Source organism: Doryrhamphus excisus, chromosome 17, assembly GCF_030265055.1.
Source record: "Doryrhamphus excisus isolate RoL2022-K1 chromosome 17, RoL_Dexc_1.0, whole genome shotgun sequence".
NCBI lineage: Eukaryota > Metazoa > Chordata > Actinopteri > Syngnathiformes > Syngnathidae > Doryrhamphus > Doryrhamphus excisus.
Genome location: NC_080482.1, coordinates 13,521,386 through 13,541,596, shown reverse-complemented (window position 1 = coordinate 13,541,596; position 20,211 = coordinate 13,521,386). Strand labels below are relative to the sequence as shown.

General features: G+C 42.5%; 1 protein-coding gene across 8 annotated transcripts in view; it reads left to right on the top strand.

Moving 5' to 3' along the window:
* Window positions 1-20,211, top strand: part of LOC131105049 (thrombospondin type-1 domain-containing protein 7A) — a 191,724-nt gene that overhangs the window by 152,842 nt on the left and 18,671 nt on the right. For all 8 annotated transcript variants that reach the window (XM_058052757.1, XM_058052755.1, XM_058052751.1 and 5 more), the window contains 5 exons: window positions 1,440-1,619; window positions 6,151-6,289; window positions 8,841-8,994; window positions 11,987-12,128; window positions 16,087-16,202. In XM_058052757.1, the coding sequence (XP_057908740.1) occupies window positions 1,440-1,619; window positions 6,151-6,289; window positions 8,841-8,994; window positions 11,987-12,128; window positions 16,087-16,202 (731 nt within the window). The remainder of the gene's footprint in view (window positions 1-1,439; window positions 1,620-6,150; window positions 6,290-8,840; window positions 8,995-11,986; window positions 12,129-16,086; window positions 16,203-20,211) is intronic.

The following is a 20,211-nucleotide window of genomic DNA, read 5'->3' as shown; positions in this document are numbered from 1 at the left end:
CGTGAGGAAAAGCGGTAGAAAATAGATGGATGGATGGATGGATTTATATTCATTCGTGAACCAACAAAAAAAAGCATTCAGAAGATGCATTCAAAGTCGTTGTGATGATATGTAGTATTCTACCCTGGTTACTCTGTGTCAGTAATGTTACTGTGATGTTTACTGTGATAACGAGCAGCACGTGCCAGACATTATCACAGTGAGGAAGCAATTAACCACAGGAAATGAGGGATTGTTGTATTATGTTTAATTTGCATGTACCAGTTCTGGCATCATTTAAGCAGCGGCACAGTTGTACCGATTTCGCACTGGTTGGGTTCTATGTAATCCATGCCGGACCATAGTTCTGTGTTGACATATCATATTTCCTCGAAATGTAGGAAATATGCTCAAATCCTGAGTAATCCGTGTGGTATTTTTAAAAGTATGATAATAGGCATGATGGCAGGTGTGTTTTCACCTGAAGACTATCAAATGCAACTCGACAATGAGCCCATATGTCCTAAAAAGCATCAACTAACCCAAAGGAAGTGCTTGAAATTGAGACGCTCCACTTTCTTGCCTCATCAGCTCATTGATTTTCCTAATGGAAGACTGAGCACAATGTGTTCACTTGAGTCTGAAAAACATCATTTAAAGTGTGTGTGTGTGTGTGTGTGCATGTGAGAGAGCTGGCTAAATGCGGAAGAAATCAGCGACCAAAGTTAGAGTAACAAACCTCTACGTTGGGCCCCATAGGCTTTGTCATGAGCTTTCACACTCATGAAATAAATTGAAATAACAAAGCTGGGCTGTTGAACTACAGCTGCGGTCTATTTTTTGAGAATTATTTTTTAGTAACGAAACTCAACAGTGGACTATTGAATGAAAAATGGATGAAAATCATTCATTCATTCATTCATTTTCTACCGCTTTTTCCTCACAAAGGTCGCGGAGGTGCTGGAGCCTATCCCAGCTGTCTTCGGGCGAGAGGCGGGGTACACCCTGGACTGGTCGCCAGCCAATCACAGGGCACATATAGACAAACAACCATTCACACTCACATTCATACCTAATTAACCTAGCATGTTTTTGGAATGTGGGAGGAAACCGGAATACCCGGAGAAAACCCACGCATGCACGGGGAGAACATGCAAACTCCACACAGAGACGGCCGAGGGTGGAATTGAAGCGAGCTGTGAGGTCTGCGCGCTAACCACTAGACCGCCGTGCCACCGGATGAAAATCACTAGATTTATATTTTGACTGGTTAGTGAAACAACAGTGAGTTTAACGGTTGCTTTAACGGCACGTTTTAGTATAGCTGGGCCTTGGCAGAGGTCTGCAGGTAATAATTTCAAAGCAGTTCACTAATGTTCCTTCAGAAAGAAACACCCTGCTTTGTCAGATTATTGAGCAGCACACATTCCGACATTAAATGTTTTTTCTTCCCCTGCCAGGTTACATCGAGGAGGCGTGCATCATCCCTTGTCCTTCGGACTGTAAGCTCAGCGAGTGGTCCAACTGGTCTCGCTGCAGCAAGTCCTGCGGCAGTGGCGTCAAAGTGCGCTCGAAATGGCTCAGAGAGAAACCTTACAATGGGGGACGCCCCTGTCCCAAGCTGGACCATGTCAACCAGGTAGGGAACCCACTCACTGGCCATTTCATTTGGTACACCTGCACAATCGAATGAGATCCAGTAACACAGGGCTCCCCAACCACTGGGCAATGATAAAAAATGCACTTTAAAAACATACATTTGTAAAAAAAAAAAAAAACTGCATCAAATTGTATGTAAATCCATATCAATTTGGGAAATATGGGCCATTATTTATTTTTAAATAATATACATTTCAGTTACAAATAGCGATGTTAAACAATTTGATGAATTCAGCTAAAGCTTTAATTTCATACCTCATTCACTTTTTTGCCGAGAATATCAAAGAAGTTAGAGCAGATATTTACCGGAAAATAGTGCCTTTGGTCCCCATTGCTTTAACATTGAGTCACGATAGAAGCTGTGATCGGCCCACGTACCTTGGCAAGTACAACCGTACTACAGAATATATACTTTTTTTAAATTGGGCTGTGAAAATCGATCTTAAAAGTCAACAAAGTAGCCATTTACATTCAATAATCAAAAAAAAAGGAACAAAATCAAGTGTCATATTTTTCATATCTATGTCTCACACTGCAGGGCAGCAGCACGCTGTGTATTCCTTTTCATTCCACACTAACCACAAGAAATACACCTAGCTATCAATGATGACAGAAATGTTTACAATCCACTGAGAAAATCGATGTTTTTTTAGTATGATTTGCCCGTTTGAGCGTAGGTTTTCTCTGTGTACTCCGGTTTCCTCCCACATTCCAAAAACATGCTAGGTTAATTGGCCACTCCAAATTGTCCATAGGTATGAATGTGAGTGTGAATGGTTGTTTGTCTATATGTGCCCTGTGATTGGCTGGCGACCAGTCCAGGGTGTACCCCACCTCTCGCCCAGCTGGGATAAGCTCCAGTACCCCCGCAGCCCTTTTGAGGATAAGTGGTAGAAAATTAACGAATGAATGAACTTAATTTAGATCCCTAAACACGAGACTCTTGAGAACTGGTTATAGTGGACTACTAGGGTTCGATTCCACCCTCGGCCATGTCTGTGTGGAGTTTACATGTTCTCCCCGTGCATGCATGGGTTTTCTCCAAGTACTCCGGTTTCCTCCCACATTCCAAAAACATGCTAGGTTAATTGGCACCTCCAAATTGTCCATAGGTATGAATGTGAGTGTGAATGGTTGTTTGTCTATATGTGCCCTGTGATTGGCTGGCAACCAGTCGAGGTTGTACGCCGCCTTTTGCCCGAAGACAGCTGGGATAGGCTCCAGCATACCCGCGACCCTCAAGTGAATTCATGCTAGCACACTGCCTTTTACCACACACATCAAAGAGCGACGTAATAATCTTCATTCATTCATTCATTTTCTACCGCTTTTTCCTCACGAGGGTCGCGGGGGTGCTGGAGCCTATCCCAGCTGTCTTCGGGTGAGAGGCGGGGTACACCCTGGACTGGTGGCCAGCCAATCACAGGGCACATATAGACAAACAACCATTCACACTCACATTCATACCTATGGACAATTTGGAGTCACCAATTAACCTAGCATGTTTTTGGAATGTGGGAGGAAACCGGAGTACCCGGAGAAAACCCACGCATGCACAGGGAGAACATGCAAACTCCACACAGAGATGGCCGAGGGTGGAATCGAACCCTGGTCCTCCTTGCTGTGAGGTCGGTGCGCTAACCACTCCGCCGCCCGACGTAATAATCTTCTGTCGGAAAAACAAACTTCAGTACCCCTTAATCCTCATTAGGGTTGCCTATCTGAGCAAACCTGAGGTGAGAGGCGGGGTATACCCCAGACATGGATGGCTTAAGGACATTGACACCTTCTATCAACGTGTGCACAATTAGACGAATATAATGAAGGTGAAATGATGTTTCCTGTATTGCGTAATTTTATCAACATTTGGGACATCCATAGAGCACTACATTTGTTCAATAGTAACAATACTCAGACGTACCATTTGATTCATCATTGTGCACACAGTATGTCTTTAATTGTGGTTACAATGATGTAAATAAGTATGATGCAGCACAGCTTCACAATCGTGTACATACTGTTCAACGAATACCTCCCTGAAGGTGTCAGTCATAGGTGAGCACAATTATCTTTCTACAATTTGGATGTCATTATCTTGTGCTCAGTAAGTGCGTATTCTTTATTAGAAGTGTGATACAAACGGTGCATATCCAAAGCTGCAGAGAGAGCGAGCCGAGCGGTTCATTATTAATAAATGATCAGTTCCTTCTCATTATTGCAGCACTCCTCCACTATTTAGCTGAGCAGCAACAGTGCTGGGAGCAGTCTCCACTAAAAATGTCCACCTTCTAACATATTAATACCCTGCCATGTGCCAGGCTGTTCCATGAGGTCGCCGGGATTTGTAAAAATGAAATGCTTCACAGCTCTCGACATGTGTGTGCGTGTTCAGTCCACACAGGTATTCGCACCAGAGTTTTTTTTTAATGACGGCCGCTGCAATGTTGCATTAATCATCCTCTCTGTACTGTATGAACACGCTTGCCACATGCTCATTAATCTGTCCCTTTTTATTCACGGCCTCCTCCACTGCTGGCTGGATGGCGTCCCTCGCCCACCCGCTGCCGCTCAGGCTCAGGTAAGCGCTGCTTTTCTCAGCACTTCTTTTGTCAAGGATGTTCCATGTCACGGATGTCAGTGGGTCAGCGTCTGTGGGTGCACAGGCGGACGTGCACAATTTCCTGGCTGTAAGTAAACAAGGCGCTGGAGTCTTGGAGGTCCCCTTACGCCTCAGCCAAACAAATGATGCTCTCTAATAAAAAAATATAAACATGCACCATATGGAGGTGCTTCTACCCACCTCTGCTTCATTTATCAGCCACTTACCTGTACTATTTACTTACAATGGAACCTCGAAGGTTAAACATTCCAAAAACATGCTAGGTTAATTGGCGACTCCAAATTGTCCATAGGTATGAATGTGAGTGTGAATGGTTGTTTGTCTATATGTGCCCTGTGATTGGCTGGTATACCCTGGACATGGAAGGAAGCATAACTTGAGCGTGTGGCTTAAGGACATTGACACCTTCTATCAACGTGTGCACATTAGGCAAATATAATGAAGGTGAAATGACGTTTCCTGTATTGCGTAACTTTATCAACATTTTGGACATTCAAATTGTTCAGTGTTAAAGGGGCAGTTCGGATGAAGTTGTATGACACCCCCATAACCAGTGAAGTCCATGAACAGCGACTCACTCCCCACTTTGTGTCCTGAGCTGAGTTCTGGTCGGATTTAGGTGCTGAGGAAAGTATTTCCAGCTAGTTGTTGGAGGCAGTTCAGTGAAGATTTTGGCTTCTCAAAACAATAAGCGTTCAAAAGCATAATATTTGCAACACAAAAATGCCTGGTAAAAAAAATCAACCTCACAAAAAAAGTTTTTTTTGTTAGCGTCAAAGTAGCAGTGACCCAATGAGGTGCATTTTAGCCAGCTCGTATTAACTCGTTTTCTCACTTTATAATGCACAGAAAAGGGAAAGAAATACGTATGTGTTCGATTAAAGACGCACCTTTTAAATCAGGCTTTTAACTAATATTTTTAAACTTTTCTTATGTTTTTATCTTTTTAATCCTATTTTATGGTCTTAGTCTTCAGCTTTTAACTCCAGTGTTGCCTCAGGGGGGCTCCTCCACACTGGGGGCTGTGTCGGGTCTGCTGGGGGGGTGCCATCTTTGGGTCCCTTCGACCCGGCCGGCTGGGGGTTCCTCCCTTTCATGTGGGGGTCCGCCCGTCTGTCGGAGTCGGGGGGCCCGGGTGCTGGTCCTCCGATGGCATGGCCTGCAGCTCCTCCCAGTGTGGACGGCCCCAAAGGTGGCGTTTCCTTGTTCCTCAATGCCATGCCATGTCTCCCTACTGTGTGTGATTGTGTGTGTGTGTGTGTGTGTGTGTGTGTCTAGTACGGAGGGTGGGAAGGAGGGGCTTTCTTTTGTTTCTTTGTTTTTTCCTTTTAATTGTGGTAATTGTTTTAATTCTGTAAAGCACTTTGTGTTGCATGTCTTTGCAGGAAAAGTGCTATACAAATAAAGTTGATTTGATTCGATTTGATTCGTGTTTCACCTAAGGATTGTGAATGATAGGCAAAATTACCCCAAAAGTGAAGAAGAGAATAACATATATTATTGTTATTTTTTTAGTCACATTGTAAGTGTCACACAAGTGTAAGAAGAAATAAGGCAGCGTAAATAGTATAAAATGTTTTTTTTAAATGTTAGCATCACGTATCATACAAGTGTAAAAAGAAGTTAAAAATGTTAATTGTATCAACTGTTTACTTTTTTACTGTTTTTTTATGTTATTGTGTTATTGAAGTGTAAAAAGAAGTGAAGCAGTGTTATATTTTTTTGTTCTCCTAAGACCCCTTGTGAATACGAATAATAATTTCTACATTGTACCTGTAGCTAAATACCTGACATTATTACTCAAAAGAGTGTGGTGCTGCCTTTGTAAAGGCATATATTATGTATTATAATTTGTATGTTCTGTGTATTTAAAAACATGCCATGGTTGTGTCCTCAGGTGTACGAGGTGGTTCCCTGCCAAAGCGACTGCAATCAGTATGTGTGGGTGGCCGAGCCTTGGAGCATCTGGAAGGTCAGCAATGTGGACCTCAAGGAGAACTGTGGTGAAGGTGTCCAAACGAGAAAAGTCAGGTATATATCATGTACTTCAGCGCTGTAGACAGCAAGTTATGCCACACCTCCGCGGTTGGCCCAAGAGTAGAAAGGAGAACAAGCATCTTCCTCCTCGTCTCCACTGCACTGAATCCAGCAGTCTTTCTGGGGAAGAAGATTCTAAAAATATACGAGCAAGGCAGGCCAAAGTGAGAAGGAGTAAAGTGTCGACCTCCGGCAAGGCCAACAATCTTGATTTGGATCAGCACCAATGTGTTCACCTCCTGCAGACACATGCATTATTGAGATGATTCACGGAAATGTTGAAAAATGCCTCCTTTAATGATTCCTGGATCCGCTCCTTCAACAGGATCCTAGCCAAAGTTTAATGGATAAATGTGACCCCTGTTAAAACTCCACTTGGCTGAAAGTAGCTGATGGATTTGGATGGGTTGGGGAAGAATCGCTGGGTGTATATGGCCATCTGTTAAAACATGAACAATGTATTACAGTGTTCCCTCATTTATTGTGGGGGAAAGGTTTCCAAAATAGCCGTCAGTAAGTGAAATCCGCGAAGAGTCAACATTTTTTACTATGACTATATACGTATCTTTTCATTCATTCATTTTCTACCGCTTTTCCTCACAAGGGTCGCAGGGGTGCTGGAGCCTATCCCAGCTGTCTTTGGGCGAGAGGCGGGGTACACCCTGGACTGGTCGCCAGCCAATCACAGGGCACATATAGACAAACAACCATTCACACTCACATTCATACCTATGGACAATTTGGAGTCACCAATTAACCTAGCATGTTTTTGGAATGTGGGAGGAAACCGGAGTACCCGGAGAAAACACACGCATGCACGGGGAGAACATGCAAACTCCACACAGAGATGGCCGAGGGTGGAATTGAACCCTGGTCTCCTAGCTGTGAGGTCTGCGCGCTAACCACTTGACCACCATGCCGCTATACGTATCTTTTAAGGCTGTAAAACCCCTCATTATACACTATGTACACTTTCAGACAGGAATGAAGGTTTTCTCCCATTTAAACACTCAAAAACATTCAAACATCCATTTGAATTGTAATGATTACCCTACAACAGAGGTGCTCATTAAGTCGATCGCGAGCTACCGGTCGATCGCGGAGGTGGTACTGGTCGATCGCTGATCGATCGCGGCGTGACATTAAAAAAATATCATCCTAGCATCAATGCCGTCACTTGATTGACATACAGGGCAGCCATTCAGATGACAACTGAATGTTGCCCTTCGGGCGACCAATCAAATCAAACAATGTCTCTAAGTGCAGCAGAACTTACGATGTCAGCCTATCATCCATCGCCGTTACTTGATTGACATACAGGACAACCAATCAGATGACAACTGAATTTTGACCTTTAGGTCACCGCTCATGCGTAAACAACGATGCAAAGTGCTAAGCTAGTCGGCGAATTGCGAGATTTTAAGCCCTCGCTAAAGTTTATGGTCACTAAAATGAGTGAAGGAGCTGGACCAAGTAAAAAGGCAAAAACTGGACCAAGTAAAAAGGCAAAAAACATATCACTTCCATACGGATATGGAATATTATACGGATATTGTGATACGGATATTATCCATGACTGATAAACATTTGGAAGTGTGCTTGAGGCTGGCTATCAGCAGCTACTGTCCGGACTATGCATCCCTAGCTGGTTCAATTCAGTGCAAGTCATCAAAGTAAACTCAGGTAATTACAAAAAATGTTAATAGTTAATTATGTGTGTTTTGCAATATTGGCTCATTTGGTTATGTAAGGTACATCAACATACATTGTACATACAAATAATCCTCAATACATTTGAAAATAAATAGATGTTTTGCATTTTTGTAGTGGGTAGATCATTTTGACTCGGTCATTTTAAAAATAGCTCGCATGCTGAAAAAGTGTGAGCACCCCTGCCCTACAAGGTTAGACACAAGAAATGATTAAGTAACTCACACATATTTCACTCCACTGACCGTGCCTCTTTGTTGTCCTGGTGCCGTTCCACTGTACTGTAGCATTTTTGTATCCTTGTTATAACATATTGCGCCTGTTGTCGTATTTTCCTTCTTCCTTCCTCCTTCTGTAAAGCCGGCATACACCTGCAACTACTTCTTCCTCGTGGATGTGACCACAGGTGCCTTTGACAGCGCAGAATGTTTTGTCAAGATTGTGGGTGTCGGGGAAAATAGTACATGAAAGCACTTCAGAGTCACGTTGCAAGCGCTTGAACATGTATGTGAATTTGGCAAATTTGTACTGCACAGGAAGGCACGGAGGAGATTAATTGACAATGGTCTACAGACCCTTAGTCAATCAGGATGCAAAAAAAAATCTGCAATAAACCACAAAATGTAAACCGCGATATCGAGAGGGAAGACTGTATTTATTGGGATATTTGTTTGTTGTTTGTTTATTTAAATGAAGTGTATAGACTTTAATGACCATTTTCACAGAGTTTCCCCACACCACTCACCCACCTCCACAATCCTTGCCATGCATCACACGATGACACTTCAGAGTACTCCAAAGCACACCAGTCATGATTGAGTGCTTTTGCCCTCAGATGCATGCTCAACACCATCAACGGCCCCTCAGAGGTGGTGGAGGACTACCTGTGTGACCCTGAGGAGATGCCCCTGGGGGCTCGTGAGAGCCGGCTGCCCTGCCCGGAAGACTGTGTGCTCAACGACTGGGGCCCGTGGAGCCGTTGCAGCTTGGTGAGTGCTTTAAAACCTCTGCAGAGACCTCCTTTAATATCTCTGTTCTCTCACAAATATTAACTGACGGCACGAGTACAAAGCGCGGCAGTTCTTTTTAAGAGGTGTGCAACTTTGTCAACAGCTACTCATCTCAGCTACTCAGATACTGCATCTCACACATACACATACATACAGATGCATACACGCTGTCCTGTGACTGCAGTGAAGTAGCTGCATTCATGCTCACGACAGACCTCCACCAAGGCCAAACAATTCTTCAACTTGACAAATTAATATATGTTCCACTCCCGTCCTGTTGGGGGCAGAAATGCTACACACGTTTTTATCACCAGATCTGCAGGGTCCTGCCCCACTTCCCGTCAGTGTAATGAGACTATAACAGCAGAAAATAAAACTATATTTCTTTGTCGCACTTTCATCTTAACGTGCCCCAAAAATGAATGCCTTCTTCCTTAGCCTGCGAGCCAACCCTCTGTATAGTTTTGTACTAACTAGCTATGTACTAGACCAAATACCGACATACGATATTAGGGATGTAACAATACACATTTTTCCACTTCCGATTCGATCCTGATCCAATTCCAAAACCAGAACTATGTTGGCTATAATGTACCACCATGCTAAAGAAATATCGTTAAAGTTAGATAGAAAAATATCAGCAAACATTCAGTAGCTGTCTCCTTCACCTTCACACTCCTAATACTCATAGTAGACATAATATGAGAAAATAAAACACATACGAGACTGCACGGCGGACAAGTAGTTTGCACGCAGGCCACACAGCTAGGGTTCGATTCCACCCTCGGCCATCTCTGTGTGGAGTTTACATGTTCTCCCCGTGCATGCGTGGGTTTTCTCCGGGTACTCCGGTTTCCTCCCACATTCCAAAAACATGCTAGGTAATAATTTACCTGAATGTGGAAGAAGTCACTCTCAGAGAAATTGTGTATTCTGAGGACTCTAAATTTAAGGTTTACCGACTGATTATCATTGATCAAAACAGCCAGGGCCACAAATGGCCTGTGGGCCGCACTTTGGAGACCCCTGCTCTAAATTGGCATTGACATTTTGGAAATATGTATATTAGTTCATTGAAGACAATGAATTATCTTGTTTATAATAATTATAAACATAATTATTACTGACTAATCACTGCAAAGGAGACATTTAAAATATATATTATTAATAATATATAATATAAATATATATGAATATATATTATTAATATATATTGTGCATGCTAGGTTAATTGGTGACTCCAAATTGACCATAGGTATGAATGTGAGTGTGAATGGTTGTTTGTCTATATGTGCCCTGTGATTGGCTGGCCACCAATCTAGGGTGTACCCCGCCTCTCGCCCGAAGACAGCTGGAATAGGCTCCAGCACCCCCGCGACCCTTGTGAGGGTAAGCGGTAGAAGATGAATGAATGAATGAATGAATAAAACACATGAGACATAAATAAGACTTGAGCCACCTGTGCTTTCCTTTAATGTGTTCCGGTGCTAAGGAAGCTGACGGGAAGTTATTTTGGGGCTTCAGAGTTGAGTTTTAGCTTGACATGGGTTACAACCAAAACAGTAGCATGTGTTCGGGATTATTGTGCCTGTTGTGAGATCATTCAAACCTGCAATAAAAGCCTGTTGTTCCGGTGATCAAGTCTGGTGCTAGTGTGTTTTACCCAACATTACAGTAACATTACTGACACCTAGTGACCAATGTTGAATACTAGATACCGTCACAGGTCTTTGAATGTGTCTTCTGAATTCCTAAACTACAGTATTTTACTTAATGTACACATTTTATGCTTGAAAATGCTTAATTAGCCTAACTATGCATATATAACCAGAAATGTATTTATTATTTTCTAAAAAGCATGATAGAGTGAAGCCGAAGAGTGGTGAGGGATTATTGTACTGCCGTTTCTACATCATAGAAAGTTTCGGTCAACAACCACTGGGTTCCACAGTCTGAACATTTTGTGACTTGTAAGCATGTCTAAGTTCACCAGAGTTCAGGTCTTCCTACATGGTGACCTCTGATTTCCCTTTTTTTGCCAACTGCCTCTCAAGTGTCTGCACTTTGCAAATAGACTTTTTTTTTCATTCAAAGACGTATCAACTCAGCAGCAAAGTTCCCACCTACACAGCTGGCTTTGTTCCTCCTTTTGCAAAAACATGTAACGTGTCAGATCCTCTTGTTCTGCACCGCTGCCCCCGACACCTCAAATTCCTGCTTCTTCTTTTTTCATAAAAGCCATCCTGATGGTTCTGGTTGCACCTGCTGTTCTCACAGCAGCGCTGGAATGTTGTTAATCACATCCCATTCTCTCCCAAAGTGCTCGACACGCCGACTTCCCACCATTGCAATCTCAACATGGAGCAAGCAGGGCACTGCACATCTTTTATTCATGGTGTCGGTGATGGATCCATGCTGGAGAATGCCAGGCTTCTTGTGTTAATGTGGCACCAGAATCCCGCTCATCCTCCAAGACGTGGAAAAACAATATATCATGTGCCACTTTCTGGAATGTTGTTTTTTAAAAACAAATTTAATAAAGAAGCAACAGAGGAACCCTCCAAAGATGAGGCACCTGCAGCACCTTTGTCTTGACTTAAAAAACCCAGTGGCCCAATTAGCCGTGAGAATCCAGAAGCAGGTTATCAACGTGGCGCGGCGCCTCCTGGGAAATTTACTGATATTGAATGTGAGACATTAGAGGAGAAGACGAGCCACTTATGGAACGCTGAGTAGAATACATAAGCGCAAAGATGGAAGCTGTTCTGTTGATGCTGCTCCCAGCTGATTTCCCCTCTTCAAGGCTTCAAGGTTTTATTTCTACAGTCACAGCAGGAATTGTGTAGTAATGATTCTGAAAGGTCCGACGCAATGTGCTTGAACAACTTATTCTGACGCCGAGGTCAGAACAAGTTGTTCATTTTTCAGCACTCTGCCAACCGTATTGAGTTTCAACCATCTTTCCTTTCAGCCGTGCACCCGGAGCAAGAGTCGAGCGCGTGCGACATACACACTTCGCTCGCCCAGCGTGGGAAGACTTTGTCCCAACACCACCGAGGAAGAGCCCTGCAGCCTCAACCTCAACTGCTTCAACTACTTCTACAACATCACAGGTACGCAAACAATGTGAGGTTATTGCTTGAATCACAAATAAATACAGTATTTATACAAATTAATACATTACAATGCAAAAATTTGGACTGCCTAGATTTGGTGCTACCTTTTACGAATTCCCGCGCGATATGCATTAAAAGTGAAAGACAGGCTCCATGCATTTGCAGTGGTACCTCTGTTTTTGTAATTAGGCTGTTCTAAACGCTTCAATGAAAATTCATTCATTCATTCATTCATTTTCTACCGCTTTTTCCTCACGAGGGTCGCGGGGGGTGCTGGAGCCTATCCCAGCTGTCTTCGGGCAAGAGGCGGGGTACACCCTGGACTGGTCGCCAGCCAACCACAGGGCACATATAGACAAACAACCATTCACACTCACACTCATACCTATGGACAATTTGGAGTCACCAATTTACCTAGCATGTTTTTGGAATGTCGGAGGAAACCCACATTCCAGGCATTTGGCAGGCATTTGAACAGACATTGTGTTCTACATCTTTGTGGTGTATTAGGCCAATCTTTCCGTGATCTGTTTTATGTCTCTGTTATTGTATTTACAGCTATCAGTGTAGGATGTTGTTAAACCGGAGTACCCGAAGAAAACCCACGCATGCACGGGGAGAACATGCAAAACTCCACACAGAGATGGCCGAGGGTGGAATTGAACCCTGGTCTCCTAGCTGTGAGGTCTGCGCGCTAACCACTAGACCGCCGTACCGCCCGGTGTTCAATGAAAATTGAAACATGAAAACTTTTAGGATAACAAATCATGCAAATCCAATTCATTTGTTTCAAACATTCATTTTATGGAGAATAATTATAATTTTACATGCAGAAAACAATGTCAAACTAACTAATTATGAATCCGGAATGGATGGAACTTATTGTTAAAGCGTATTTCCTCTACATGCTGGCAAGATGTAATTCAATTGTGTTTCTTACCTTCTTTGTCAGGTTGCTGTTACTCACATCTTTCTTTGGCCCCATGGCGGGTTATTTCCCACTCAGGCTGAGTTTAAAAATATATGGACATTAAGTCGCAACTGGACACTCCTTTTTGTGGAACAGAGGCAAACTAGTTTGTGGGGGGTTTTAAGTGCAATTTTGCTTTTTTTAATTTTTGTACAAGCATTTGAACAGACATTGTGTTCTACATCCTTGTGGTGTATTAGGCCAATCTTTCCGTGATCTGTTTTATGTCTCTGTTATTGTATTTACAGCTATCAGTGCAGGGTGTTAGTAAATGATTTGCATTCTGATTGGCTGCAGATAATCAGATCAGTATTGTCGATATCAGTGAAAAAGCACGGTATCAATATTGGCCAGTACTTGCTTTAAAACGCAGATCCCCTCTGCGATCAGCGATACCCCCACTGCAAAACATGCCTCCAAAAATGTCTCACCTAGGTGGCACTTTGAAACGCTTTAGACTGGTGCGGCATTTGGGGGAGGGCACTTGAGGGTGTGTTGAGTTTGAGCCTCGCCATGTGATCACCTGGTCCTGGTCCCAGCTGTATCTGCGGTTCAGAAGGCAGCGGATGCGGTTGAAGGGGCCCAGCAGAGGTCGGCAAACCTGCTTTTCATTCAGATTTTTAGTTAATAATGTGAGAAGGCTAGAAATAAATTGTGAAATACAAAAGGTGAGTTGTGGATACCAGCATTTTGTATATACGCATATAACGGATTTCGCTTATATCGGACAAAACCAGTGGGAACAATTGAATCCGATATATCCGAGGTTTACTGTACCATCTCTCGCCAGTCAATCCCTGAATTGCTACAAAGGTCAGCAAAGAGGAGAAGAATGCCCCGTAGACTACTTGAGATGTATGGAGTATTTTATGAAAAGAAACTTACTATGTGTCCCACTGGGATCCCATATCATTTTAAAAGAAATGAGCAGGATCGAAGCTCTTTAACCTCATAGGCTGCATCCTGTCAAGCACAAAAGCATCATTTGAAATTGTTTGGGCGAACTGAAAAAGCCAACTTTTGGTGTTGTCATGTTGTTGTCATATTTGCATGTGTGCGTTGAGATCTAATATCTTTTAGACATGCTGCTTCATTCCAGCCAAGCATGACATTGAATCAAAGCAGCGTTTGTTGGCATCAAGACCATTCAAGCTGCACCTTACGTTTCCTTTCTCGTCTCATGTCTCCTCCCTTTTCGGTCCCCAGAACGGCACCTTGTGTCTCAGCAGGGGGAGACACACATGTTGTTGTTGTTGTTGTTGTGCGGCTTCACAAATGAGCTCTCTGCAGCTAAAAACAGTCACCTAAAAACAGTCTTTGTCTGCCTTGCTGTGGCAATCTCGGCCTCCCCAATGTTTTTATTTTTACAAAGCAGCATGCACGCTGTGGTTTTTAAAAGCCCCGACTCTCCACGTTGTGTCATTTTGTCTGGCACAGGCATCGGTTGAGGCTTTTTTGTGGGGGGGGCATTGCTTTTCCAGAGAGAAAATCTCACTCAACAGCAACAACAGCATGAAGACATTCATTTCTTTCAAACGGTTCTATGTTACTGATATAACTATGCAATGTGGCACAGGTTTAACCACCATAGCACCTTGCTGGACTTGATGATTTTGATTTGATTTTTTTTAGTACATTTTTTTCAAGTAATCCATTTAATGTTTTTTAATGCTTTTAATGTTTTTTAATGTTTTTTAATGTTTTTTTTGAAATGTGCCCATCTTAATTCTTTTTTTAGTTAAAGACTCTACTCTACAAAATCTAGCTCTCATCAAGCTGCTATGCTAACATGTGACTGTGGACCTGATTGGAGCATACCAGAGCAATACTATTGATATGAATAAAATAAAATAAAACCATAAACCATAAAACAATCTACATTGCTGCGTCTGCTAAATACTTTAAATGTTATCATTATTTTAATGTAATATTTATTGCTTTCATTCACTTTCATTTATCCATCCACCATCTTGGAGAAAGGCTTTAATTTTTTTTTTTTTCCATTTCATTTCAACTATTTTTGTACTTTGTTTATGACTTTGTAGATATGGGTTTAACATCACTAGAGCCCTGTAGACATGGAATACACCCCGGTAGTTTTTACATGCCTATTATTTTTTGTTTAGATCACATCGCACAGGATGCGTGTTTAACAGACAGCTATCGCCACCTTAGCAAGCTACCAGGCTAACGAGTTAGCCTCTCCAATTTAGTTACTAAACTTAAAGAGTTTGACGCAGAGTGAGAAGAAGAAGCCAAAACCTTACCACTTCCACACAGAATGAGCGGCAAACCTTTTTTCTTCTGGCTTAGTAGCCAGTCACCATGCAGTCATGTAACCTAATGGCAAGTCTCATAACATTACTCATGCCTTTTGACCATAATACTACATATAACTTGTCTTTCAATAGTCATCGTTAATAATTAAAAAAAACACAATGTAGCAATATTCAAGCTGTGACATAGCTAGGGCCGATTCCCATTTTTTTAAATTACTGTTTTCCTTCGTGTTTAATTGTATGTGTACAATATGCCTAAACAAGTCCTGTGCAGCAAAGGGCCACACTTTGGACACCCTTGTCAGACCACAAATACAACAACACTCCCGCGTGAGGTTCAGATTGTTCCCCAAATTAAAAGTGTGTCTCAAATGAGAGCTGAGATGTCAGCAGGTTAAGTTTGTGTGTGGCCTGAAGTGTGCCGCCATGTTAATGAGCTTGAGGACAGGAAGTACAAGGCCAAGCTTCTTCCTGCTGAGTCATCTGGACTTTATCCCCTAATGGCTGTTTTTTTAGTTTGTGTCAGCACCTTGCAGCGTCTGCAATTAGCTTGGAGCACTGGATCAGAACTCTGCGTGGTTTTTGCTGGGCATTATAGTGCTGCAAAATATTAGGAACAACTGTCAGTAGAAGTCCAATAATAACCACACCATACCTATGAGTGTATTTTGAAGTTGAATTCATTTATATTTCTGTTTCCTCTTAGACTGGAGCACATGCCAGCTGAGCCCCAGTGCCGTGTGCGGGAAGGGAATCAAGACCCGCATGCTGGACTGCGTTCGTAGCGACGGCAAGTCCGTCGACATGAAGTTCTGTGAGGACGTGAGTGCTTGCTTTTTGACTCATCCAACATACATTGCGACTGCACGCCACCATTATCCTCACAACAGCAGGAAATATTCAGCAGCGTTCCTGCACGGATATTATCGCGGCACTCCAGGCTAAGAATTGTATACATTCATAACGAGTCTCCACTTCCTGTAATTGTAGCCGGCGGACTGCAGCAGCAAAGCCGTTTAACACTTGACCACTGCATCATTTGGCTCATTCACTAACCCCACGGTGCCTCACAAAGATGTCCCTCAGTCTGGCCTGATGTTACTGTGCTCACACCGGAACAGCAATGACTTATAAGAGGAGATGCGCCGCAATTCAGTCCGCTTCAGCTTACCACTACTCAAAAAACATGAACATTGGAGGAAAGCCTTGTTCAATATACATTTTCCAGTTCAGCACAACTGCTTTCTGTGGCATTTGTCTTCTTTGTTCAATGTAGTGGCTAGTTACACACTGTTGCGCTGATATGATGTCATATTTACTGATATCGAACATACTGTCAGCTCCGCCCCTTTAAGTGATATATTATCACTGCGCTAGATGCCCAACAGACACAAATCAGTTTTTAGATATGCTCAACATTAGCTACCTCACCGGTATCCACTACAGCAGTGTTTTTCAACCTTTTTTGAGCCACGGCACGTTTTTTTACATTGGAAAACATCACTAAGTCTATAGGAGGAACGAGCTAGGTGTTGCCACGATATTACATTGCTCTGCCAGTCTTTACACCACAGACACTCCACAGTAGCCATGTTTACACTTTTCCGGAAACAATGGTATACATGGAAAGGAATATTCCAATCTCTTGTCTACATGCGTCGCTATAATCAACCAGAATAGTCAATGGGGCATGCCCAGTAAAGCGTAAACATCAACATCACGTGATACCGACTTCCCCGAGTTGTTCTTTGACTTGTTGGAATAATTCCGTATTGCCAGTTTTTCGTTTGTCCAGTCTTGAAATTTAGTTTGGATCAAAAACAAAGTTTCCGTAGCAGTCCAGTGCCGATTGCTGGCCTCCATTTTTAAAACTGAAGAACGTCTGGAGCTACGTGTTACGTCATATCTGAACATGCGATATGATAAATTTAACCAGGAAAGGATCAAATTCAAGCTTGCCAATATTTTATAATTCAACTCGGTACATGTTTTATATAGATATATATTTTCTTTTGACTTATGGACTTATGAATGACGTATAGAAGGGTTTAGATTCTGTTCCACAGATGGCGCTAATGCACATGAAAGCTGCTTGCCAACCGCCAATAAAGTACAGAAGAAGAAAAACGCACCCTGACAACTTTCCGTTTGAGCGGCTGCAAGATACCTCAATCGGATTGGGGAATGGAATATTCCACCCCTGTTAATCCGATTATATATTCATTCAGATTGGCACTATTCTTTCGGAATGAGGCGTATACAAAAGTTAAATTCTTTCTGTTTGAGCAAATAAACCAAATGCAATTGGAATATTTGGGTCCACGAATAAGTGGATATTGACATAATATTTGCAAATGATGATTAATAAATGTTAATTATAAAAAGTGATATTGGATAATTCCTCCCACACCTGACAATTTCTCAAGGCACACTAGTGTGCCGCGGCACAGTGGTTGAAAATCACTGCACTACAGTATTGTCCAACACTTTATTACCGATACCAATCGCTATTGGTTCAGGAATTCCCTTTGCTGTGATGCCACTGGATGCATTTCACAAATATACACCATGCCAAATAAGACAAATCCTGCAAAATGCAATGGACGTTATTAAAAAAGGGCCAAATTTGTTTTACATTTTGTCTCAGCTGAAGTCATTTTTTAAAAATCATGAATAATAGTGGCTGCATGGCGGATGAGTGGTTAGCACGCAGCCCTCACAGCTAGGAGACCCTGAGTTAAATTCCACCCTCAGCCATCTCTGTGTGGAGTTTGCATGTTCTCCCCATGCGTGTGTGGGTTTTATCCAGGTACTCCGGTTTCCTCCCACATTCCAAAAACATGCTAGGTTAATTGGCCACTCCAAATTGTCCATAGATATGAATGTGAGTGTGAATGGTTGTTTGTCTATATGTGCCCTGTGATTGGCTGGTAACCAGTCCAAGGTGTACCCCGCCTCTTGCCCAAAGACAGCTGGGATAGGCTCCAGCATCCCCCGCGACCCTCGTGAGGAAAAAGCGGTAGAAAATGAATGAATGAATGAATGAATAATAGTGGCTGCATGGCGGACGAGTGGTTAGCACGCAGTCCTCACAGCTAGGAGACCCTGAGTTAAATTCCACCCTCAACCATCTCTGTGTGGCGTTTTCATGTTCTCCCCGTGCATGTGTGGGTTTTCTCCGGGTACTCCGGTTTCCTCCCACATTCCAAAAACATGCTAGGTTAATTGGTGACTCCAAATTGTCCATAGGTATGAATGTGAGTGTGAATGGTTGTTTGTCTATATGTGCTCTGTGATTGGCTGGCCACCAGTCCAGGGTGTGATCCAGGATAAGCGGTAGAAAATGAATGAATGAATGAGTTAAATAACTCTGGCAATGATACAGTTTGGAAACGTGCACATTTCTATGCTCCACGAACATCAGGATAAGAACAAAGTAAAGTGCAAAGAATGAAAATCTGGATAGTGATCGCAGATTATTGTCATTTTAACAAACATCGGCATCTGCGTTTTGTTTTCATTATTTGACCACTGATAAGATACCGATACCGCGTTTTACAAACCACACGGGCAAATTAGAGCAGCTGACTGAAACACTGCAGCCGGCTCTACTGTCGCAAGACTGTGAAACAAAGGCGGCATTGTGTCCTTTTTTTGCAAAAAATAGGAGTGTGACAAAATATTGATCTGACTTATTAACGACTGTGAAATAAACTTGTATGTACTGCAAAAATTGGAGACTTCCACTTCGCAGTCAGTTGCACTAGCACGCAGTTGCACTAGCACGTAGCGCTGAAGCTGACAAGCGCCCAGCATTTACGGTGATGCAGTAAATCAGTGATTTTCAACCACTGTGCCGCGGCACACTAGTGTACCTTGAGAAACCGTCAGGTGTGCCGTGAAGAATTATCCAATATCACTTTTTATAGTTAACATTTATTAATCAACATTTGCAAATATTATGTCAATAGCCATTATGTCAATAGTATACATGGACCCAAATATTCCAATTGCATTTGGTTTATTTGCTCAAACGGAAAGAATTGAACAGGGATGGAATATTCCTTTAACCAATCCGATTGAGGTATCTTGTACCCGCTCAAACGGAAAGTTGTCAGGGTGCCTTCTTCTTCGTGGTGTTTTTCTTCTTCTGTTGTTTATTGGTGGTTGGCAAGCAGCTTTCGTGTGCATTAGCGCCATCTGTGGAACAGAATCTAAACCCTTCTATACTTTATTCACAAGTGCAGTTTTATTAAAAAAGAAAATATATATCTATATAAAACATGTCCTGAGTTTAATTATAAAATATTAGCAAGATTGAGTTTGATCTTTTCCTGTTTAAATTGATCCCGGGTGCGTTCTTTCAGCGCATGCTCAGATATGACGTAACACGCAGATCCAGACGTTCTTCACTTTTAAAAATGGAGGCCAGCAATCGGCACTGGACTAAGCAAAGTTTGTTTTTGATTCAAACTAAATTTCAAGACTGGACGAAGGAAAAACTGGCAATACGGAGTTATTCCAACAAGTGAAAGAAAAACTTGGCCGGTATCACGTGATGTTGATGTTTATGTTTTACTGGGCATGCCCTATTAACTATTCTGTTTGATTTTCACGGCACATGTAGACAAGAGATTGGAATATTCCTTTCCATGGATACCATTGTTTCCCGAAAGGTCATTCGGAAAGAGAAAAAGTGGTGATGTAAAAACGTGGCTACTGTGGAGTGTCTGTGGTGTAAAGACTGGCAGAGCAATGTAATATTGGTCCGTGTGGCAACACCTACCTTGTTCCTCCGATAGACTTGTTGATGCACGTGTGAGGTCGTGGT